Below are 25,752 nucleotides of genomic sequence, written 5' to 3'. Positions count from 1 at the left end.
TTGAGGTGAAATAAATTTATTGTATCAGTAGCTTTATGTTTATTAAACTCAAACTACAAAATTGTCTGAAGTGAATTTTATGTTGATCAGATGTTGACAACTGAGAATGTTCAACAAGGGGTAAGAAAAGTGTGTGAATAAAAGCCAAAATTTTCTTGCATCTGAAACAAGACACTTGTCATAAATTACAATTAAACAGAATCATTGAAGTTTTTCTTCCAACTTCTAGGGTGGTTATTTTTCCTGGTCAGGCTTGCCTTGATTTTCACTGTCTTCCGCATGTATCTGGAGTACTTCAGCAGTTCCAATGCGTTCTGAAAAAGAGAGAGCATTCAACTGACCAATAGACCAAGACAGATCCGAAAAAACATTCACATTTGTATTTGACACAAAACCACAATAGTGAAGACATGCTCAGTCCAGCGAATAGAGGGGGCTAAACTGTAATGCTAGGAGATGCTGTCCAGTCATGATTCAAGAACTGTGACCAGTCATGCATCTGGGAGCAATTTCTAGGTTGATAATAGATGGGATGGGTCATAAGAAGTCAGGTCCAAACATCAAATCACAGGTTTGGATTTCATTCCAATTCAAATGAATGTGACAGCTATAAACCCAAGCATAAACCGAAGAGGCCACGACAATCACCTTTGGATAGATAATTAATTACAGATTCCAATTTTCCCCAGAATTATAAATGAATCGTGAATGTTTTTGGTTACCTGGCTTATCTTCTTCAGGAATAGGTTCTGGTTTCTGTTTGTATTCGGACCTTAGACACAGAAAAGTGAAAATAAGATTCTTGCCACTAATCCAACATAACTACATGTAGATGGTACAGCCCATGGCACAGCTAGGGCTTCTGAATCCTTCTTTGTGGTGGAGTCATGGACTCTTAAGAGAGTGAAAACCACATAGAAACAGCACTGTCTACAGTTCAAGTCATTAGGCATCCTGAAAGTCATGCTTGAGGTTAAGGGGGCTGGCTTATAAGGTAGCTAAGTGGCAATGTTTTCCTTATGCCATAATTTGCATATTTCCCAGAAAACCCCAGTAGAGCATCATTGGCCCTAAGTCTTTACATACCTGCAAGTTGGACGTAATTAGACAATTCTCCATAAGAAGAGCTCTTACTTCCCATCTGAAGACATGGGATATTTCTTACATTCGAATCATCTTATACCTGGTATCCTCATTTCCATATAAATGTTCCTTAGTTGCCTAGTTTATGTATTGCTCCCACCATGTAGCACCATTGACAGCTGCCTCCTCTGTTTATACTGGATTCCAGTTGCTTATGGCTACTTTTGTAGTATGGGCAAAACCTAATGCATCATACGTTTGTTGTACCTTTGATATGGACCCTATATGAAAATGGTTTCTTGATTCAATCGTTTCTGAAAATTTGTTTACCTGTTTAGATTTTTCATCTGTAGGTACTCATCTCTCGACAAGAGACCGGTGTTGTTCTGGGATTGTAGGGATTCCTGTTGAATATTGGCAGTAGCTGTCTGGATCATATTCATGACTAGGTCTTTTTCTGTGGAGCATTACAACTTTGATGAGCTTTAAAAATAGCTTTTTAACCTTGTATTTGTGTTTAAGCTTGTAAACTTTTACCAAAAATCTTTATTTATATAACAGGCTGAGCATACAGTAACTTCTTGTTTTGTTTGCTCTGGACATCCAGTGCAGATGGGACATAGTATGGAGATTGTTCCATCTATAAAGTGCTAGTCTATAACATACATCATCTAAAAGTCAGCACTTCAACAATTATTAATAGCTTATGAACTTAAAGGTAACTTAACACAAGGATTTAGCCCTTAAATTGTTACCATCCTGTTATTTTTTTTTTAATAAATATTGTTTATGAAAAATAAGAAACAAACAGTAATTAAAGGGGTATTCTCGTCTGGGCACTCACATTCAGTTTAATTAATCTGCCATATGTAAACATTTCTTCAATTAGATGTTATTAAAAAAACTGTTCCTTTATGAAGATAATTTCTCATAAATGTAGCCATGTTGTCCCTTATAAACAAGATAGCTTCCTCGGATACGGCCACCTCTGCTGCAGTGATTGCACAAAGAAACAAAAGGTTATTGTATATAAAATGTCTGGGAGTCACTACATGTCGCACAGCCGTCCTGTGGTAATGATTGCTGAATCCTGGTGGTCCGGCAGGACTCTATAGCGCAAGTCTGGCCACAGCTGCCAGAGTGTGACGTGGTCGTATCCAAGGAAGCTATCTGGTTTCTAAGGGACAACATGGCTACATTCATGGGAAATTACCTTCACACAGGAACATTTTTTTTTATTAACATGCAATTGAAGAAATGTTTACATAAGGAAAATGAATTTAATTAAATGTAAATGCCCAGACGTTATGTTCTAAAAGGCAATAACTGGGTGTCTATTACTATTGAGAACATCCAGGTCTTATAGCAGTTTGCAGTGGTGAAAAAACAGAATTAATGGTCACTGGTAATGCTACAGTGGATACTGTGGAAGTCAATGGCCAGACATGATCAGACATTTGGGGAAAAACAAAAAGGGGAAAGAAGCGCTCACAGCGTGAGGTAAAATTACATGCTGCATGTGTGTATGGTGGTCACCAGGTCTGGTTGTGCTTATCCTTTGGCACAACTCTAGTGTAGGTGTAAAAATAAAGCAATCTAAGAGCTTTTAGAGTTGCACTCCTCTATGCACCCGAGTTGGAAGAGGATGAAGGCCAGTGTTTTTGTCTGAATGGTGGCTTATTCTTGTAGAAGACTTGTGGTCATGTGGGAATTTAGGAATGTTGGATCGTTCTTGAAGATTTGGAGATACACCAATAACAAGTGACATTGCATGAGATTAGGAGCTCTGGTGTAGGCGTATTGGTTGATCTGTATAGGTGCAATCTTATCATTATCTTCAAGTCTGGATTGCTAGACTGTCTGGAGAACGTTGTGCTTTTAGCCGTTCTTTAAGAACAATAACGAACCATAAGTTATGGTGAACCGGGGCACAATGGGTAAAAAAATAAAGCTATAATGTAACAATACTCTTTTGACATAGGAATAGAAACATGATGTGGCATATTGTGTTAATACTTGCTCTCACCTCTCTGGCCAGCTGTCAAAAGCCACTGCTGGATGGCAGACAGAGAATCAGTTTGTAGAATCTGGCAAAGCAACTCCAGTATCTATTAACAGAAGAAAGAAACGTGTTACAGCGGCAGGTCAGTGTGACCTATTGGACATATGAAATACTGATGACTGGTCCACTTTGTTGGGACAGAGCTTGGATACATCAGTTATATTTAGTGTGTGGAAAGGTCAGGTGTACACAATGTTTCCAAAGAGTGACCAACATATCTAAGATCATGCACATGACCTTTAGGTAACTTTTGATCTCTATGAAAATGAAGCCATCTAAAAACCAACAGTGTTCTATTCGTACTAATACAATGTGGATGTGTCATGTGATGACTTTCACAAATCTCTCTATTTTCTCTAATTTACCAAAAGTTCTTGATCTTGGAGTTGAGTGCTTGTACTCCTTCCTTTGCTGGTTCGGTTTCCTTTTCGTGTCAAAGCTCTTGCAGATGCAGGTATTATACGTCCAGTCGCTGCTGAGTATTGTGTAGATCTTCGTGGCTCTTCTACCTAAGCAATGAATTATAATTGGCTCATTTTTCTAGAATCATGATTCTTATAACCTTTCCATTGGATGAGTAATCAATTACAGCACTAGCAGCTAGATGCTTAAATGTACATTCTATTAAAATATGAAAATAGTTATTCCATACAATGAGCCCTGTGATTGAAAAAAAGAAGGCAGGAAATCTGCTCTTAGACATCTCAGTACACCAAAATATAAAAATGTTAGAAAGTAGTGACAAAGAATTAAAACAATCATTTATGTATTATAAGATAACAAAAGAATATATATATGATCTGTAATTATAATCACAGTATAGCAGCATTAAAACAATAAAAATGAAGTCTATTCCAAAATGCTGCATTTTTCTTTGGTTCCCAAATCCATTGACATTTTTTTTGCAGCTGCTCACAAATAGGTTTTCTGGTCAAGGGGTGGTTCAATTTGCAGTCCCTTGGTCTCAGCTGTGGTTTGAGTAATGCAGGGCCTGCATAAATTCCCAGGGCTCAGTTCACTCAGGGCTAGTTATACTTTGTCCTGTGATCTGTAATACTGTCTGTTTCTGTTTGGCTGGACCTGAAACCCTGAACTTGTAACTGAGCCTTTATCCAGCCTGAGCTGGTACCCTGAATCCCAGTGTATCTGAGCTGGTATCCATCCTGAGCCGGTACCCTGAACTCCTGCTTGATCCACAACCCTGTTTCTTGCCTGATCTGAAAACTCAATCTAATCTGGAATCCCAACATGATCTGGAACCCTGGCCTGGAATCCTGTATCCAGTCTGACCTGGAATCTTGTCTCCTGCCTGATCCAGAACCCTGTACCTGAACCTTGTATCATGCCTGAACCCCAACCTCATCCAGAAACCTTAACCTTGTATTCTGCCTATATTCTGGAAACCCATACTATAACTTTTTATGTTGGGACTTTTTTTTACCTTTTAATCTTCACAATTACACAAAGGTTGAAATCTGTTAAAATTATGAATCTGCAGGTCAGCTATGGCAGCACGCTTTATTTTGAGATGTTTTGGCGGTGGATTAAGCTAGGGGAAAGGCAGTGGTCTTTACAACATTTTGCTATCTGTGACCTAATTTACAAATCTATTGATATATTTTGCTGTAGACATGAATTTTACATTTTATAGCCTTGTGTGAGCTACAGATATATTATATTATTACAAATATATTATATTATATTATTGTATTCCTTTTTTTTGTATCAGGTTTTGATTATTTCCCACTGACATTGTAGAGTAGTCTGCTTATATATACTTTTCAGGGTTGTAGTAACACAAGTTATTGTAATACCAGATGGCTATGAACTGCCGTTGCCACCTTGTGGTTAGTTTTTATTCTATACCTATCCAGATGTCCAGGAGGAATGTGGTTTAAAGTAGAATATGTTTTAAGAATCTTACGGTATAAAATTAGGCAATTGGTTAACTATACCCCCAATATTCTTTATTATTCATTCAGGACTGACAAGTTAAAGTATGGAAGATGAGTGACAATGTCTATACACAGTAGAGGCACAGAACGATGGTTCTGTAGAATGTGTATGTCAGTCAGAACTGGAATATTTTGTAAGTGTACATCCACACAATTTTTTTTTTGTCCCAGTGGCAGTTGGGAACCTGCCACCTCCTGAAACCCTGTAATACCACAGAAAGTAGCTTATCTGGCAACTTTAATATGTGTTTTTATAACGGGCCAGCGCTGCAGCATGCCTATAAAAAGAATTTATATTCCATTCTCTCATGCAGTCAAGGAGGTGGGAAGTTCGACAGAGTAGTCAAACTGTCGCGACTTCTGATGGCCGCATGCACCCTTCCCCCTTCCATCTCCTAGCAAAGCCAAGCCATGCCCTGCCGCAGGGCATGTCACGGCTGAAAGACAGATATCAGCCCAAGCTACAGTCAGAAGGCAGGACAGCTTGACTACTTCATCAAGTTTCCACCTCCTTGACTGCATGAGAGCAAGGAATATAGGTTCTTTTCACAAGAATGCTACAGCACTGGCCTGTTTCAGGAGGTGACAGGTTCCCTTCAAAATTTTGGGTGAACATGGGAAAAATGATTATCAATAAAGCTTCATTACAGACACCTTTGATAATTCTTACAGTTTATTATTGTAGGCTGGGGCTACAGTTCAATAAATTAACATCATCCAGAGATCTGTATGTAACTAGAGATCATCTTTAAGTCTGGTGTCCTTAAAGCGGTATTCTTATCTGGGCATTGACATTTCATTTAATTTCTCTGCCATATGCATGCATTTCTTTAATTGGATGTTACCCTTGTAAAGATAATTTCCCATAAATATATTCATATGGTCTCTTGGAAATGGAGGACAGCTGTCATTGGAATGCCCAGATAAGAGGACCCCTTTAAGGACAATTCAATCAGCCCTCCAAACCAAAGGTTCTGCCTCATTTTTATGTAGTGAGTTGCTCTGCAAGATGATATTGAAATGAGTCAGTGGCTCCTGTTAATAATAAAATTATAAACCCCCGACTCTGCATTGTAATCCTGTGAATTGAGTCAGCCGGGTGCACGTACTGCCTGTATTTATTCTGTATAGAGCTAGAAGCAATAAAATATAAATTCCGCGGCTGGTAAGGGGGGGGGATATTTTTGTGGCCACTTTTCATCATCAAAACAACCAAAATATATCTGATGGCCTCCATTTTGTTTCTGTCCGAAAAAAATGTATAGGATTCTCTGTAGAACTAATAGATGTATATTTAAAATGCATTTACAAATGTGAAGCAATCAGTATCTTTTGCTGAATATTTTTTACACTAGAAAAAGGAGTAAGCTGGGATTTGCTGATTGTGCTCCTCACCCCTCCCCTCTCCATAGGAAGCTGTGCTTCCGGGCCAAAGTGCTCTAACTTTTTTCCGGCCACGGCACGGTAAAGCCACCATATACGTTTGCGCGCATGGGGCCTAAGAAGGTAAGTTCTTACAAGGGTTACACTGCAGTATAATTAATACCTCCTGTTTCAATGGCTGTTTGTTTGTCGTGCAGACTTTTTCTGCAAGTTCTCTCAACTCCTCCCTCCATGCTTCAGACATGGAACCTGCAGAACCGGAGATTATATTTAGTGAGTGATGGATTTACAGTTTAGTTTCTCACCCTGTAGCTGAATACAAGAGCACATCAGTTAGATTGAAAGTTGTTAAGAACAATACACTGAATTAGATACAAGACAGTAAAATGTTTTTACAACATAGAAATGTATCAAGAAAATTTATCCTAAAATTGTTATTCTGCTTAATTCATTTTCTGTAGCAATGCCAGAGATACGTAAGGCCCACGTTTACTAAACTGCACTATGTTCAGTTTGCCTGTGTACAGGGAGCGCAAGATTCTCCATTTCTGGCTCCCATTCTTCATGAATCTGGTGCCCCCTGCACTGCCCTGACAGAGTGCACCAATTTTTGTTGGTGCACCTTTAAAGGGAACCAGTCATCAGAAATTGGCCTCGTAAAGCAGCTTAGTAGCTTCTAGATGATGTTTCTTTTATCACCTGGTTTGGTGGCATCATCCAGAAAATCAACTTTGAAGTGAGATGTAAATTGGTTTCATGAAGTCAAGGAGGCGGAGAGTTTATAACTGAAGTCAAGCCCTTACCTGTCTTAGAATGCCCACTTTATTGTAATTGATGGTCCTGCATCCAGGGACATCTTTGATCAGATTTCCAGAATGCATGATATCATTCCCATGGGAGGAGGTGTTCGGAGGAAGGGAGAGTTTAGTTTCAGTGGTAAACTCTCAGCCACCATGACTTTATACATCTGCAACACCCCTGCCAATGCAAAGGGTTAGGTAGGTGCTGTGAAACTCATCCCTCTTCATGCTCTGTGAGCCTGATCACCTCACAGCGAGGAACTATAGAAATGCAGTTGTAAGTCTCTGCCTGTGATCAGTATTCCTGTGTAACTGAGATGGTAGGATCGAGCAGGTTGGTTGAAAGGGCTTTCCACTTCACAAGGGAAGGTTATAAAATCCCTTTTGGGTAGGAGCTTGTGGACTGTCTGTCGATCTGTCTATCAAAGAGTCCAGGAAGTCAGCCCAGGAAACAGAGGTGTTTGGGGCAAGCTTCTCTGACACCTTTGCCTGTGAGAAGAGAGCTCCAACACAAGGATTCTACTCCAAAATTCCTAGCCTAGCCTGAAGCTAGCCTCCATCCAGCTAACGTTTTGCTGCTGTAATGGCCATTGCCTGTTGCCAGTAAAGAACTGTAAGTTATTTTTCACCAACGTGCCTCTGAGTGATCCCTGGATCCAGCTGTATACCATCATGGCTGCCCCATCCTCCAACACCAGGGATCCTAATCTACAGAACAGGGTTAGCCCAGGAAGAAACCTACTCTGTCAGCCGCTCTCTCTATTTTCTTTCACACACCACCAGCTGGAGACCTGCCAGGTGGTGGTCGAGGCCTCTGCCTTCGATACCAAGCCCTGTGATGACCGCCCAGCCCAGCTGCTAGACCATATACTGATCGTGGTTTATTGGACCAATTACTGATGACAGGTTCCCTTTAACATAGGGCTTGTCACACAAATCTGTCGGACTTTGCATGATAAATGTGGCGCACAGTCCAACTGGCACTTCTTAAATACCTGTGCAAGAAGTTTGCACAGAAAATAATGTGCAGAGTCCAACAGAAAACTGGCACAGGCGCCTTAGTAAATGTGGGCCTATACCCGTCTCTATACAGCCATCCCGGCAACAATGAATTCACCTTGCTTGACCTGTCGCTATATTCATTAGAGAGAAGAGATTGTTGGGTTCCATGTTATTCCCTATTATGTACATAGTGGATAACATTAAGTATTTGCCAACCCCTTTCTGAGCACAACTTCCGGGCCAGGTTTGACTATTACATGTTTAAATCCAAATAGCAAAATCATCTGAGTTTTTCTTATACTTTTATACCTGCCCCAAGAAATGGAACCATGTTACCATGTGGGTCTCCTATAGGTAAACTGGGTACCCCCAGGAGGTTTGTTGGAAGCTTGCTTTTTATCATGGGATGAGGGTAGAGAGGAGAAGTGACGTTCCACTCATCATTCACAATACATATTGGGATTCCGTTGAGCCCTGTTGTAAAAACCACACACAATTAAGTTCAAACAGTCCTTTTACTAAAGAAAATATTTTTAGAATCACTGGTAGGATATTTGCTCAGCTCTGCCTGCTCTATAACATGCTGCCTGCAGATAGGACACTGTGTACAATCTACTTAGCTCATTCTTTCTATAACATGCTGCCTGCAGATTTGACATGATGTACTCAAGTAGCACTGCCTGCTCTATAACATGCTGCCTGCACAAAGACCACTATATATAATCTGCTTAGCTTCTCCTGCTCTATAATAAGCTGCCTGCAGATAGGACCCCACGTACAATCCACTTAGCTCATCCTGCTCTATAACCTGCTGCCTGAAGATAGGACACTATGTACAATCAGCGCAGCTCCTCCTGCTCTATAACATGCTACCTCCAGATAGGACACTATGTAATATCTGCTCAGCTCCTCCTGCTCTATAACCTGCTACCTGCATATAGGACACTGTGCTCAGCTCCTTCTGCTCTTTAACATGCTGCCTGCATGTAGGACACTATGTACAATCTGCTCAGCTCCTCCTGCTCTATAACATCCTGCCTGCATGTAGGACACTATGTACAATCTGCTCAGCTCTGCCTGCTCTATAACATGCTGCCTGCAGATAGGACACTGTGTACAATCTACTTTGCTCATTCTTTCTATAACATGCTGCCTGCAGATTTGACATGATGTACTCAAGTAGCACTGCCTGCTCTATAACATGCTGCCTGCACAAAGACCACTATATATAATCTGCTTAGCTTCTCCTGCTCTATAATAAGCTGCCTGCAGATAGGACCCCACGTACAATCCACTTAGCACATCCTGCTCTTTAACATGCTGTCTGCCTATAGGACACTATGTACAATATGCTTAGCTCATCCTGCTCTATAACCTGCTGCCTGAAGATAGGACACTATGTACAATCAGCGCAGCTCCTCCTGCTCTATAACATGCTACCTCCAGATAGGACAATATGTAATATCTGCTCAGCTCCTCCTGCTCTATAACCTGCTTCCTGCATATATTCACTAAACCACAGATGTAGCACAAAATATCTTTGCTCTACACCCCACATTCTTAGTATAACTACCTGCAGATAGGACACTATGCTCAGCTCCTTCTGCTCTTTAACATGCTGACTGCAGATAGGACACTATGTACAATCTGCTCAGCTCCTCCTGCTCTATAACATGCTGCCTGCAGATAGGACACTATGTACAATCTGCTCAGCTCCTCCTGCTCTATAACCTGCTGCCTGCATACAGGACACTATGTACAATCTGCTTATCTCTATAACCTGCTGCCTGCATACAGTATACTATGTACAATCTGCTCAGCTCTTTCTACGCTATAACATGCTGCCTGAAGATATGAGGGCCAGAGAAAGGGCCACAATAAGAAGAAGAACAGAGGGGGCACAATAAGAGGGAAAGCAGAGGGGTGGGGGGCACAATAAGAGGGAGGGCAGGGAGGGGGAACAATAAGATGGAGAACAGAGGAAATCAGGGAATGGGGCATTGTAATAATTGTGATAATATATAGTGTTAGAGCCATTATTCTAGGTATATACTGTATGGCATACTAGGGGGGGTGGGATAAGTGGCGGAGCGCTTCTTCACCCTTGAGGTTGGGAGGTATGTTGTATATATTGCCTTTCTAATGTCATCCAGAACATACCTTGAATATGTGTAACACGATGGGGGTGGGGGTTATGCCTGGAAAAGAATGAGTGTTGACTGAAGTTTCCAAAACGAGAGTTGCTTTTAGTTGGGGGTCTCATTGCCTCATCACTGAAACGCAGTGGTGTATTCTGGGCAAGATTTTCCAGTTTTCCAGCCAAATCAGTGATATCTTGACTTTTAAACGTACTAGAGACTGGATTCTTCAAACGTTCCATCTTTTCTTTTGCAGTTATATGGTTGTTGCTATAAATCAAAACAAAAGCTATTAATATTTCTACACGTGAGTGATGTGCGCATCCGCCTAACGGTAATGTAATACAATTGTATGGGTTTTCTGTTTATTTATGTGCCATCTGAGTGATGGAAATTTACATTTAAATCTATGTGAAAGAACTTCTCCGGGACTGTATAAATATATTACAGTCCATAAGCACAATCGCAGAGCATTGTGGAGAGAAATATTCATGTATTCATCTGTGGATGTCCTATATGCAAATGAATAGCCCCATCTGGAGTAACTTCATGCCACAAAGGATTGCTGACAGACGACGGGTAATCTACCAAATTCTGATCTAGCATCTTAGCACACAGACATTCTTAGACATAGTTCTTATACATATTGGGGCACATTTACTTACCCGTCCTTTCAAGAAAGTGCACTGTCCGTGTATAATGCACTCTGGCGCAATTCACTAAATCGTGCTGATATCCTGCATATGTCACTTACCCGTTCAGGTCCGCCGGAGTTCACCTTTTTCTTCCTGGTACATGTAGCGGAATTTGGCGCAAAATGGAAAAAGTTGGGAAACCCGATGAAAATGTGGCCACAGAGCCCTTAGTAAATGAGCCCCATTGCCTTTGATACTCCTTTAATTGTGATATTGTGAATCCTCTATTGACTTCTTTTTATTGGTGTAATAATGTATGTGAGAGCAAACAGGGAACGATACAACCCATCCCACGCTTACCTTATAGCTATGAGATTGTGTCTCCTGTTGTTACATTAGGACATTTATTAATAATGAAGAAGCACACCACTGGCACACACAATCAGCCAATCACAGCTGAGAGCGCCGCGCAAGTCATCCCATTGACAAAATGCTACATTGTTACCCTGGCCAATGAAAAATATTTAAACCTTTTTCTTTTACTTGTCCCACTATGGGACAGGAAAAAGCAATCGTGTGATTGTTTGTTCATTATTATATCCTGCAATACTGATGTATTGCAGGGTATTAGCAGTAACAGCCTATGCTGACATATAACAGGACCTTACAGGCATTTATTATGTGCAGCCCTGTGGTATCATAGTATATAAGCCGGAAAGAGACGCAAGTCCATCAAGTCCAACCTTTAAGAATTAAATAAATGTTTTATCCCCATAACCCGTGATATTTTTTCTCTCCAGAAAGTCATCCAGGCCTCTCTTGAACATGTACATAGAGTCCGCCATAACAACCTCCTGCGGCAGAGAGTTCCATAGTCTCACTGCTCTTACAGTAAAGAACCTTTGTCTATGGTGATGGTAGAATCACCTCTCCTCTAGGCGTAGAGGATGCCCCCTTGTTATAGCTCAGACCTCGGGGTTTCCATAGCAAAGACCGGCACCCTCTGAAAACGCTGCAGGGGGCGCCGATCAAGCAAGGAATCTCCCTGCAGCCATTTAAACGCTGCAGTTGCCGGTATAGCTCTCAGCTCCAGTCATCCCCCCGCCTCCTCTCTGATGTGTATCTCATTAAAAAAGCCACACCCCATGCCCCCCTTGAAAACAAGATGAATAAAAGTTTTTATAGAACATTGAAAACGTGAATAAAACAGTTAAGAAACATTGGAATGCCTCTACACCGGTCTGTAAGGTATTGTGTCAGGCTTAGTATTGATGTTTGAGGTGACAGGTTCCCTTTAAATCCTTAGTGACAGAGCTGTGTGAGGGCTTGTTTTGTGTGTAACAAATTGTCCTTCAAAATGACAGTATTTATTATTCCATGCCGTGTACTGGGAAGTGGGAAAAAAATTCCAAATGCGATGATATTAGTGAAATGACACATTTGCAGCATTTTCTAGTGGACCTGTTTTACGGCTTTCACTGTGCTGTATAAAGTGTCATTTTTTGCAAGATGATTGATCATTTTTTATAGACTGTAAGCTCTCGCGAGCAGGGACCTCACTCATTTTGTTCCATATAAATGTTTGTGCTTTGTCATGTTTTATTATATTTGTATTTGTAAAGCGCTGCGGAATATGATGGCGCTATATAAATATAGATTATTATTAAATGTTTTATGTGTTGCGTTTTGGACATTTGGTTGCTATTTTTTTTTTCTTTAACGTACTTCTCTATTTTTGCATGCTACCTTAAAAAAGTGTATTTTATGTTTTTTGTGGTCATAGGGCTAGTTACAGGAAATCTTTCACTAAGTATTAGCTCTCCGGGCTGATTATTCATGCCTTTCACCACCGGCGTCATGCTAGGGGCATGAATTCACTCCTTCTGCGGGATAGATACCTCTCTCTCCAACATGGTCACATAGCTGGTACTTACTGCGTTTGACGTAATACAGGCTGTGGATCATTTGTGTCGCTCGGCATTTTATTGTCCTGTGTCATAAAGAGAAGCACATCATTACATTGTTGTAATCTCATCATTTGCTGGGTAGTGTATAGAAGAAGGTCTGCTGTCCATGCAGAATACAATAATCATAGACAAATATGTTGCAGAGAACAATCCCTTTAACGAGAATACACTGTGTACTCCCTAGTGCACGACTTACAGATTAAAAAAAAAAAGATACAATAAAAAGCCTGAAGTCTGGCAAGCTAAAATACACAAGATTTAGCAAAAACTACTTTTAAAAAAAAAAAAAAGCTGCATAAATTGTCGAAGCTGTGATCTCACTCCAGCTAAGAGGTGATGTAGAAGTGAAATAACACCTCAGGACAGAAGTGTTAGACTAAAGTGTTTTTATTGCTAAATTATTTTATCCCCTATCGAGAGAATAGGGGGTAAATGTCTGATTGCTGGAGGCTCTAACTTTTGGTATGGAGACTTCTAGATTCTCTCCAATACTGAGTAAAACTTAATGGGACACATTTACTAAGGGTCCACAGACCGGGATTCCATCAGGTTTTCCAGAATATTTCCATTTTGCGCTGTTTTGCGTTGAATTGCCCCGGGTTTTTGGCACTCGCAATCAGATTGTGGCGCATCGGCGTTGGCTTGCATGCGACAGAAATCGGGGCCATGGTCGTCAGACCCGAATCCTCGCCAGACAATGCACAGCGGGATCACGACAGGACCGGGTAAGTAAATATGCCCCAATGTATTGGTTGAAAAACCCATTGAGCTCAATAGCATACAGGATAGACCCCCAATGCACATACATTTATCCCCCACAGTAGGTTACTTATGATAAGTTTGGTGAAAATTAATGTTTCATACACTAAACTGTCAAGAATTATGTCATTTTAAAACTCCCCATAGTAAAATTTGTTACGATATTTACGCTTGTTGCTTGCTTAGTCTTGCTAATGTCATGGTTTTCATACATATGTTGGTGCTGGTGCTTTAAGCTGCATTGTGTGACAACCGACTAGGTACAGTGCACAGTGTTTATCCCGAATCCAGGACTAATACACTGGTGGCTAGAAACGTAGCATTAACAGTTACATGGGGATGAGTCCTAAAATTTGGGGCTGAGGAGAATGGGGGGGGGGGGTTACTGATATTGGACCTTACATGTTAGCAGCTGGTTCAGGTGCAGTGTGCCGCCAGGTACTGCCGCTGTATTGCACCTGACTAGCGCTTTGATAATCCAGTGTTGTTGGCTTGGTGTGCTGGTCTCAGAACTGGTAATTCTTGGGGATGAGGGGAGCGTTGTGCTGGGAATTCACTGTGGGCTTGTGGTTGCAATCATCTCCTCTAGTGTTAGTGCTGAAGAGGTGGCACGACACATGTTGTTCTTCCTCACGTAGCCCTCCTTGCGTAGCTTGTTGGTCCTTTGTTAACCAATACCAGTCTGCTACCTCTAGTGCTGTGGACTAGGAGGTGTTGGAGAGCCTTCAGGAGCGGTGCCACGTATGGGATAGTCGGTTTGTTGGGGCGGCCTAGACATTTGTAAAAATTATGGATTGCAGTGGCATAGGCAGTAGGGCAGGGGAAGCCCCACTCATGAGGCCCAGGGTGACCAGATCCGCTGGAGCAGCATTGGGGGGGGGGGGGGATTCCCGCAATTCCGCTGCCAACTAATGCGGGCTGTTGGTGGGCACATTGTTGGTCTAGCACTGCAGCATCTGCAACTGAGTGCGTGTCCAACCATGTGGGCGCCGGACTCTTTGGTCTCAGGTTTGGCAGGCGCTGTTGGCGGGGTCGTTCGGGAAAGGCCAAAAGAATATTAGTGAAAACGGGGGAGGGAGAGGAAAGGAGAGGGGAAAAAGGGAAAGAAAGCCGGAGAGAGGTTTGTAGGCAGCTGCTATTGTTGATCTTAATGTGACCTCCACTGTACATTTTGTAATTGCACAACTTCCTGCTCTCTAACAACGCACTTGTACCATTTTCTTGTAGGCTTTGTTTTTATGGCTTTCACTGTGCGCTCCAAATGATATGTCTCCTTTATTCTTTGGCTCTGTATTTTTGTTTTGCCGTCTTCTGATTCAAATGTCTTTTTCATACTTTCAATGACCTCTATATATATAACACTGACCCATCATTACATCACTACTGACAATAGATGATGTCACAGCTTATCTCCTCCCCCTTCTGTGCAATGATCTCTATATAGATAACATTGACCCATCATTACATCACTACTGACAATAGATGATGTCACAGCTTATCTCCTCCCCCTCCCTGTACAATGACCTCTATATAGATTACACTGACCCATCATTACATCGCTACTGACAATAGGTGATGTCACAGCTTATCTCCTCCCTCTCCCTGTACATTGTCCTCTATATAGATAACACTGACCCATCATTACATCACTACTGACAATAGATGATGTCACAGCTTATCTCCTCCCCCATCCTGGACAATTACCTCTATATAGATAACACTGACCCATCATTACATCACTGCTGACAATAGGTGATGTCACAGCTTATCTCCTCCCTCTCCTTGTACGATGACCTCTATATAGATAACACTGACCCATCATTACATCACTACTGACAATAGATGATGTCACTGCTTATCTACATTTCCTCCCTGTACAATGACCTCTATATAGATAACACTGACCCTTCATCACATCACTACTGACAATAGATGATGTCACAGCTTATCTCCTCCCCCATCCTGGACAATGACCTCTATATAGATAACACTGACCCATCATTACATCACTACTGACAATAGATGATGTCACAGCTTATCTCCTCCCCATCCCTGTACAATGACCTCTATATAGATAACACTGACCCATCATTACATCACTACTGACAATAGATGATGTCACAGCTTATCTCCTCCTCCTCCCTGTACAATGACCTCTATATAGATAACACTGACCCATCAATACATCACTACTGACAACAGATGATGTCACAGCTTATCTCCTCCCCCTCCTTGTACAATGACCTCTATATAGATAACACTGACCCATCATTACATCACTACTGACAATAGATGATGTCATAGCTTATCTCCTTCTTCTGCACAATGTCTGTGCATGGTATTGCAGCTCAACTAATTCACTTAGTTGGGACTTGGTGCTCATTCTAGCAGAGGATAAACAGGTATTTGTGGCCATCCTAAAGAACCCCTTAAAAGGTTACCACAAGCAGCATACACATAAAGTAGAGTTACTAATTTTTATTGCAGAATCTTTGTATGTAAGATTCCTGTGTAAGAAGAAGAAGTTTCATTTACCTGTTATGTGTTGCTATGCAGATGTAAATGTAGGTGAATGGAGCTTGCTTGTTCAGACTCCTGTGAACACAGAACAATACCCATTAAATTAGTATTTTAAGACAGGCTACGTTACCATAGAGCTCTGCCTGGACAGCACAACACTAAGTGAGAGGTTCAGTGGATGACAATGCTCATAGGACCCTGGACATACCACAACATACAATGGAGGAAATTAGCGGTCCCCTTGTCACACAATAATCCATTGTCATTGATTTTACCTTATTACATTTGTATTGCAGTGTATAAGATTTATCTCCGGTGATGAAACCTAGAACCTTCAAATTGATGGCCCTCCATAGATATAGGTGCAAGGACTACGCTACCCAGATTCTGCACATTTACACAATCCTTATACTCCCTCAACTTTTTTTATTTTCTGCAAAATTTTGGACCAACTTACTAAAATGTAAATCAATATATGTAATCCCTATAACATGTTTCCCTAAAGACACATTGAAATCAGAAGATAACACTACATATCAGGTCTGTAACTTACTCAACTTTATTAAAGGAAACCTACCACCATGGATCTACCTATTAAGGTAGATCCGATGGTAGGTGCCTCTAATGTTTGTAATGATAGCCCTGTTTAGGGCTAATCCTTTAGTCCCCTTTATCTTTTTTAATTATTAATTGTGATAATATGCTAATCTAACAAAGAGGCTACTGGGGCTTGGAGTAGCCGGAGCTGAGGCTACACGCCGCGACTACTCCACGCCGCAGTAGCCTCCTTGATCCTCCTAACCAGATATCTTCAGCGCACAGCTACACGGAGTTGGCGTTCTGCTCATGTGCAGAAGGCAGGGCACCGGCTCGGTGGTCTCGGGTCTAAGGCCAGAGCTACTGCGCATGCTCAGAACGTCGGCTTCTAGGACGAGGGCGCGCAGCTACGAGGAATTGCGTGCTGAAGATATCTGGGTAGTAGGATCAAGTAGGCTACTGGGGCGTGGAGTAGCTGCGCCGTGTAGACTCAGCTCCGGCTACTCCACGCCCCAGTAGCCTCTTTGGTAAATTAGCAAATTTAAAGATTAGAAAAGATAAATGTGACTAAAGGATTAGCCCTAAAAAGGGCTATCCTTACTTACATTAGAGGCACCTACCTCCATGGATCTACCTATTAAGGTAGATCCGGTGGTAGGTGCCTCTTATGTATGTAAGGATAGCCCTTTAAAGAAGTTAACTTTTTGTACGTATACAATTGAAAGCTGCGCCATGTTGGCACTTTGCGATGTTGGTTTTGGTTGTTGTTTAAGCAATCAGTCCCTAAAAGGTTCACCATCACTTTTTTAGCCCATTCGGTCCATGTCTCAAACAAGAGAATGATAAAACCTGCAGCCTCATATTTTCATAGGGGTTTACTGAAGCTACTACGGCACTGGTCTTGTATGGTGGAGGGTCTTGTTACTTTTCTTTCTTTGGCAAAATTTGATTGATCTCTTCTCCTATAGCAGATTTTAAGGAATGTCTTCTGAAGACAACTATTTTTACATTTGAGCCTGATCTGAAAACCATCTGATCAATACCATTTGAACAGTATTGTCAATGGAGGTCATAGTTAGCTATATACATAATTAAATAATTACACAATGGCCATTCTTTGTATGGTTAGCCATGTAATAATAGACAGATCAGGTAGCATGAGAGCAGATTATAATCTCCATAGAACAGTATCTGGTAATCTGCCACATTCTCTGTAGAGTTAGCAAAGCACAATGCACAGATTAGATGAATGTGGAGTAATGTCCGGATTTTATCAGAACCGGCTGACCTCTCAATGTATGTCCCCAACTGATTGAGAACCATTGCTCACAATTCAACTGTTTTTTGTGTGTTAATTTTGTAGAACGTGTAGATGATATCTATATTTTTTAAGCAGTTGAAGCTTCCAAAAGAGATTCCTAAATAATGGCACTGCATAAATGTCACAGCTGGTAGTATATGAGCCGCCCTAGCTGATAAATATGTACAAGACGCTTAAAATCAATAAACAAAATATACATGCGCTGACTATAAAGGACGAGACAGTTGGTTATTGTTATTAAAACTGCAGCGGTTAATCGGGTGACTGACCAGGTTTATCCATTGTTCCAATGTTGGAAGTGGAGTATCCCAAAAACTTTCCCATGATGTAGTAGGTGTCCACTGTAGTAAATCCCTCTACTGTGCTCCGTGTTTGCTTAAAGTCAATCAGAAAGAAGCAGTTTAGCGTGGGAGCCCCGGCCGGTGGTTCGACCACACACTGTATCGGAAGTTGATAGTGACGTCACCATGAATTACGGATGGGGCAAAGGGACACAGGTGAACTTGCACCAAACGCTTTTTCGAGAGCAACGGCTCTCTTCCTCAGGGTAGAGTTCTACCTTCTCTGCTTTTGCTGGAAATTATGAACTTTCCGTCATTCTCTGCCTAGGATTTACATCTAATGCTGACTAATGTTTGTTTCCAATATGTTTGCAAAAAATTTATATTTTATATTTTTTCAGCCTAACATCGCAAAGTTTCACACATGGAAATGGTTAAATATCTGAAGTGCTTAGCTTTGTCTCAGTCTCATTTTATAGAAAATGAATTCTCATTATGTGTTTTAAGCTTATACTATCTTCGGGAACTTATGTTTGTTGAGTGTTATGCTTATTTGTGTAGAGATTTCTGCAGTGTGGTTGGGAAAACACAGTTGTCATTAAAGCAAATAACTTAAGAGCTGTCAATACAGGTGTAAATACAGTAGTCGTATGCCAAATGAAATATATGGGGTGGGGACAGTGGATGTCAGGAGGAGGCTAACATTCAGTATGTTTTATACTTATTTAATGCTATATCACTTCAATTAGGGACATCTATGAAATGCCCAGAGCTACTTTCGCCATACAATAAATAATGAACTGATGAATCGTCATTCAGAGTCACCAACACGTTCAATGATACAGAAAAGGGGACATACAATGGAAAATTCATTGGTCAAATTTTGGGGTAACTGTAAACATGGCTGATTTATTTGTAGATGATGATGAATCAATTTACAAAGAATAATCAGAATGCCTCAGGGATCACACCAAAATTTTTCTAAGAGTAAGACGTAAAGGGGTGTTCCCATTTCAGCAAATAAATGTTACTGTGTATAATGAAATGTTTTCCAGTATACTATCTGCATTACTTTTTACTAGTTTTCTAGATCTCTGCTTGCTGTACTTTTATAGGAAGTTTACTTCTATGTTTACTTCCAGTGGACAGAAATCTGACCATGATCATGTGATGTCACATGGGTGCACGGCTCGTTAAAACCGATCTGCTTACTCCCCGATCCTAATGAGCTGTGCACCTGTCTGACCATGGTCAGATTTCTATCCATTGGAAGTAAATACTGAAAAATTGTATAACTTGTGGGTTAATAAACTACCTTATTTTTAATGTGTTGCCTTCTTGAGGGTGCGTTCACACATGGCATTTTGGATGCATCAAAACGTGTGAGTCGTAACACATGCGCCAGGATAAGTGGATCAGGATCAGAACGAATGCGTTTTTAAATGTCACAAGGCATTTGGCTACTTTGGAAGCGTTTTTCTTCATTGCTGTCAGTGTAAACAGATGTGAAAATGTTAACACAGTTGCTTTCACTTCCAGCAATGAAGAAAACGCTTCCAGAGTAGCCAAACACATTGTAACATTTAAAAACACATGCGTTCTGACGCACGCATCCTGACACATTACAAACGCCACGTGTGAACGCACCCTCAATGTAGAACCTCAAAAATGCATCGGCGAATAGGAATAGGTCATGTATGACTTTGATACATAAGTAAACGATTCTGTTTTCTGCACCAGAGACATTGGATAAATTGAAATTATACATTACCCTAAAGAGTTAAATGAGCAATCTCTATAATCTGTTACAGAAGTGTTACAAAAAGTTTCTCACTTTCCGATATTCTTTAGGAAAAGGAATTAATGTGTAATTACCTGTAAGTATTGGGCTGCGCAATCCTGTCTCACTAAGCAGCTATTAGCATTGCATGTGATATATGAGAAGTCCTCTTGTAGCATGTGGATGCCTCCTCTCTAGCGGGAGCCTGGCCAGACCTGCCCGGTCACCTCTATAGAGCAGTGTTTGCATTCAAGTCTCTGTCTTATTGAGGCTGTGTTGCTTGGATACAATTTTCTTGACAACAGCAGGACAACCCCCTCCTCCCCACTAAGTGACCATGGACAGGCGTAATGACATTGGCAAAATTCCTTTTTTTTGTTTAATACCTAAAGATACTTTATATTGCCTTTAGATAAGCTATGCTCTTTTAAGTCTGGTTTAGGGATTTATAACAATCACTTGTAATGAAGAGTTAATAGTAAATTAACTCGGAAAATCCAGCTTTTTCATGGTAACATGCCTTAAAATGCTTGTCTATTGACCATTGTCAGTCTAAGGGTCTTTAACAAGGCAAATTCTTCCCAGAATAAGTGGCAGCTGGAAACATAAAAAGTCGACTTGCCCTTGTTTATAGAAAATCTACCAACAAACATCAAGCATGATAAACCGGGCACTCTCAGGGCTCTTCCACATTGGCGTTGTTTTTCACGCCCGTGGTTCAGTGATTTCTATGGATGCCTCACAAGGCCATTAATTTGTAAGGGTGTTTTCACTGATCTGTTGTCCGTGGAAAAAATTATGATTCACGGATGCGGATCACGGAAGGCAATAGTCTATGGGTCCGCAAAAAAAACCTGATGCAACATCAAACATAAATTGTCCCGCACGTTCTTCATGAATCTGGCCCTCCCTGCACTGCTCTGACTGAGTGAACCAACTTGTTTTTGGTGCACCTTTAACATAGGGCGTGCGACACACTTCTGTCGGACTGATAAATGTTCAGGAGACTGACCGCCCCTTTAATTGTATAAATTTGCATTGGGTATAGCGCAGCCATCACACAAATGAGTGTCCAAGTACATGTACAAGTAGTTTGCACACAAAAGAACCTGCTTTGGTAAACCTGGGCCTTTTTATATTTGTTATCCATGGCTTCCTTTATTTTAAAATCAACTTTTATAATTATGCTAATTGGCCCCTGGGGTTGTTACCAGACACTTTGATTACTGCAGCCTTTTAGTCTGTCTCCCCCTTACACTGCTTGATGTAATCTCACTGCACCAGAGGAAGTTTTAGCACTTGGTGTGAGGGGTGAAGTGATCCTGTGCAGTGTAACAATGGACTCTCTCATCTACCCCCCCCCCTCTCATATTGTGGCCCCTCCCATCTCATATTGTAGCTCCTCTCAATCCTCCCTCATATTGTGTAACCTCATTTCCCCCTCATATTGTGGCCCCAATCATCTCCACCTCTTCTTTTGACCTCTCAGGTCCTCCAAATATTATGGCCCCTTTTTATATTGAGGCCACATCACTCCCCTCATATTGTGAACCTACCAGCTCCCCTTCATATTGTGGCTCAACACTCCTCCTCATGTTGTGGCCCCTCACTCTGGCTCATATTGTTATTCCCTTTATGTCCCCTCATATTGTTGTCCACTAATGCCCTCCTCATATTGTGACCCCCGCAGCTCCGTCCCATATTGTGAACTGACCCTTGTCATGTGGGCCCTTCTCATCCCTAAATTATCTTGTGTGCATTCCCTTCATATTGTGCCCCCACACTCATTCTGTGGGTCCCAATCCTCCTCTTTTCCATGTGTAAATGTAATTAAAAATAACAATCACCAAGCACTCACCTTTCTCCATTCCCCAGCAGCTCTCCTCCTCTTCACCTGCTGATGCTATGTGCAGTGATGCCAGCAGGCAGGGTGATGTCATGTGCCTGCTTGCCTCTGATGTACATAGCTGCAACAGGGGGAACAGGAGCACAGTATTGAAGTCCCCAAAGATTGGGGGTGGAGTCAGCGACAGGTGACAGAGGCAAAAGGTGTCGGATGGACCAGTCCAATCCTGCAGAGAACCCTTTAAGGCCACATTGAGCAATTTCTCGATCTGCTAATGTCAACTGCTTTGGACAACCTTCTACCCAACTCTTCTGTAACAGCAGAAAATGGAGGAAATAAGAATTTGGCAAGATGTTATTTCTCAATCCTTTGTGAGATATAGCTATCATTGAGTCAGCATCTTATATGTAGGAAAGCAGTTTTCAGCTGAGGTGTCCCTCTTATGATTGTCCTTGTTGCCATTCATGTGTCATTGCTTTAAAAATATAATTTTACCCAATTTTAGGTAATTTACAGAGGTTACCCTCACAATTCACACCAATTTACTGTCAGATTAGCTTATTCTAAGGGACTTTCTAACAAAGCAAATTGAGGATATGATTGCTCACCTTATCATTATCTAAATGTAGATAACTTAGATCAGATACCATAGAATTTATGGTCCTGTTTGCCCCATATCAGCTGCAGTATCTGTAGTGTAGACACCTTTGACCTGAACAGCAGCTTCTTGTTTATTCAGCTTTACTGCTTTGTAAGGGAATGTCAGCTTCTGCAATGTCTATAACACATTTGCTTTCCAGTATTTGCAGAGTTTTGTTTCTTCTATTTGAGAGACTGATCATTAAACATTACTGAGGAGAATACACTGTCTGTAGGAGGTATACCACATGCTGACTTCATACATTGCTTAATTGTTTAGATAACCTTATGAAGTAGCGGAAGAACATTGTACATACGTGCAAGAAGGTCCTTTGATGCATTCAGCCAAAATCATGTTCTCTGCTTGAACTACATTTATTAATAACCACTGCTACTTTCTTATAAGGAATTTTACTTGACAAAGGGAACAAGGATATTCATTTTTACATAAGGTGTTGACCCTAAGAGTGGTATGTTTGAGGTTCCACTTAAAGGAAACCTACCACTTACAAGTGGTAGGTTTAGACACATATACATGGCACCAGCTCAGGGTGAGCTGGTGCCAGATCATATTTTTGTTAGGGGAACAAAGCCCCTATCGCCGTTTTATAAGTTATATTAACTTATAACTCGGCGCACCGCACTTGGGCACGGCGCACCATGTGCGTGCCCGTGCGTGCGCCGGATTCTAACGTGCTGGAGAGGCGGTGACGTCACCGAGCTCTCCGGCACACGCGCGCCTGCGCAACTTAGCACGGCCTGTTTCCCCGTGCTAAGTTGCGCAGGCGCGCGTGTGCCGGGGAGATCAGTTAATATAACTTATAAAACGGCGATAGGGGCTTTGTTCCCCTAACAAAAATATGCTCTGGCACCAGCTCACCCTGAGCTGGTGCCATGTATATGTGTCTAAACCTACCACTTTTAAGTGGTAGGTTTCCTTTAAGCATGGCACAGTAGATTAGGCCAAACAGTTTTTGAAGTCTAGCTAGGAGGCAACAGTGAGAAAATCAAACTCCACCATGATAAACCAAGGACTCATAGATCCAGGCACCGTGACTGTGGTAATCTTCCTTTAAATTATGGGCTCTGGGGAGCGTTCCTAGAGCCTCTTTGTGCTGTAGCTTTACAGGCTGTTACACTGTGCAGGAGCACTTCCCCCCTCCCACAGTGTGAGATTACAGCAGGCAGAGGGAGGGAGGAAAAGGGGAGGGTGAGACAGTCTAACAGAATGCGAAGTTGCAACAAGGATGGGCTCTAACCTCTACCACAGCCCTTCTGGCCATAAGCATAATTTTAAAAGTTGATTTTAGAAGGAAGGATAACAAATATGAGAAGATTACCACAGTCACAGGGCCTGTTTTTAAACAGTTTTTATTGGGTACAATTGCTGCCATACATAATAATCAAAGGCATTGTGCCAATTTTCAAAAGACATGCAAAAAACAAAACAGGGGGATTTCTCAGGATCTCTACTGAGGTAACCCCAAAAATCACTTAGGAAGCGTAAGAAAAAATACAACTAGTGATTATAGGATATATTCTTGCTTCTTTATTTCAGCTATTTACAATGAAGTGTATTACGGAGACTTTTTGACGTGTTTGATTCTTCGGCACGGGGGACCACTCTGTAAATGAAAGGAATACGTGAGCGTATGAGAACCCTCCCAAAGTATCCTCATGTGTAATGTAAAGAATTATATAGAGGACTCACCTATCTTTATACGACTCAAAAATCACAGGTGGGCCAACTATGTAGCTCCTTCTGGAAGTGCCAGAAGTGGTTTACCCCAAGTATACGACCATCTGAGAAGTAAATTATATTGTAGATAGAAGAATCTGAGCAGAGTACAAAGAGTGAATAGCAAAGGGAAACGTGATAGATAATTGTCCGTGCGGGCTTGGGTCTTACTGACTATTAAGTCATAGAGAATCCCTACAATAGCCCCGATTTAGACATGACTCTATCACACCCTTGAAGCCTAGCTGCTAACTGTGGTCCTATTTAACCACAGTCCCGACTGGAACCTGACCCTGCGATAACTGGCCCTGTTGTAGACCTATTTAGCAGATATAGTCAGGTTTTAGTACATTTGTGTCATAGAAGTGTCACAGATAGGGTATAAATTCCAACTGCAGTGTCATAAATGTATGAGGTATGAATCCCAAATCCTGACCAGGCTTGTTTCTCCCTATTGGGCTCATCAGGGGATTGTTGAGTTCATCAACAAGGGCCCTATCTTGTGTAGCCATGCAAGAGTCTTATACCATCTCGTGAACATTATATAGTGATTTTGCCTTTACCTCCACATCTGTAAAATTAGGCTGAAGGTCCTTACAGTGCCTGGATCTATGAGTAATTGTCCCTGGTGTATAATGTTGATTTTGTTGGTAGATTTCTTTTAAGAACGTCTTGTAAGGAGGCTTTATGGTTACACATTTGAAGACGCCTAGTTGTTGGCACATAATTTAATGGAACATAAAGCAATTTCTTGTATAAAATTCACTGCAGACATTTTCTAGTGTTCTAGTGTCCTCTTAGGTGACCACTTCAATCTCTCTCAACAACAGGATTACAGGGCTAGCCTCACACAACCCACTCTCCATGTAGTATGCTCTGTTATACACGCTGGTCACTTCTCACATTGGCAACATGTTGTCAACTCTCTGCAACGTTACAAGACACATCTTTTACATACAAACTCTCACACCAGTCTCATACATACTTGTAGCCATTATAGATGATCAGGGAAGATATTCCCAAATCCTATACTAGTGGAATCTCCTCCTTTTTTATCACTACTTTCTTAATCTATAAATAGAGATGAACCCAAACGCCAAAGATGAGACCATAGTCATTATAGTCATATATATTCCAAGGGGATCCAAGGGTTCACGCAGAACAACAGCTCCAATTTGTAATCTTGGGACAATTTGGGACTGATATTCCACAGGGAAGAAGGGGACTCCTTGGATCATATATCACTATGATGTTACATCCTCTGCACTGTGGTTGGTCCATGAAACAGGACACTGCATGCTCCGAT

General features: G+C 41.4%; 1 protein-coding gene across 3 annotated transcripts; it reads right to left on the bottom strand.

The window, feature by feature from the left end:
* On the bottom strand, positions 1-20,481 carry TBATA (thymus, brain and testes associated). Of its 3 annotated transcripts, none has more exons than XM_072129990.1 (11): positions 20,319-20,481; positions 16,320-16,379; positions 12,993-13,048; positions 10,446-10,693; positions 8,595-8,759; positions 6,647-6,732; positions 3,511-3,654; positions 3,110-3,191; positions 1,414-1,540; positions 723-772; positions 1-314 (listed from the first exon to the last, which is right to left on the bottom strand). In XM_072129990.1, the coding sequence occupies exons 3-11, from the start codon at positions 13,037-13,039 to the stop codon at positions 235-237; spliced, it is 1,029 nt and encodes a 342-aa protein (XP_071986091.1). In that variant the 5' UTR covers positions 13,040-13,048; positions 16,320-16,379; positions 20,319-20,481; the 3' UTR covers positions 1-234. The 3 variants fall into 3 exon arrangements, with proteins under 3 accessions (XP_071986091.1, XP_071986093.1, XP_071986092.1); XM_072129992.1 differs by having other exon boundaries at positions 8,622-8,759; XM_072129991.1 differs by lacking the exon at positions 20,319-20,481 and adding an exon at positions 18,432-18,532.
* Between the last annotated feature and the right edge of the window lie 5,271 nt (positions 20,482-25,752).

Source organism: Engystomops pustulosus, chromosome 11 (genome assembly GCF_040894005.1).
Source record: "Engystomops pustulosus chromosome 11, aEngPut4.maternal, whole genome shotgun sequence".
Lineage (NCBI taxonomy): Eukaryota > Metazoa > Chordata > Amphibia > Anura > Leptodactylidae > Engystomops > Engystomops pustulosus.
Note: the sequence above shows the minus strand (reverse complement) of the source record. Positions and strands in the feature narration are given on the sequence as shown.

Excerpts from the sequence above, each read along its gene's own strand:
- TBATA (XM_072129990.1), bottom strand. The coding sequence starts at position 13,039 with ATGCCGAGCGACACAAATGATCCACAGCCTGTATTACGTCAAACGCA. Across the intron at positions 3,192-3,510 it reads TCCAAGATCAAGAACTTTTG|ATACTGGAGTTGCTTTGCCA; the intron begins GTAAATTAGAGA and ends TTCTGTTAATAG. Across the intron at positions 1,541-3,109 it reads TTTGACAGCTGGCCAGAGAG|AAAAAGACCTAGTCATGAAT; the intron begins GTGAGAGCAAGT and ends AATGCTCCACAG.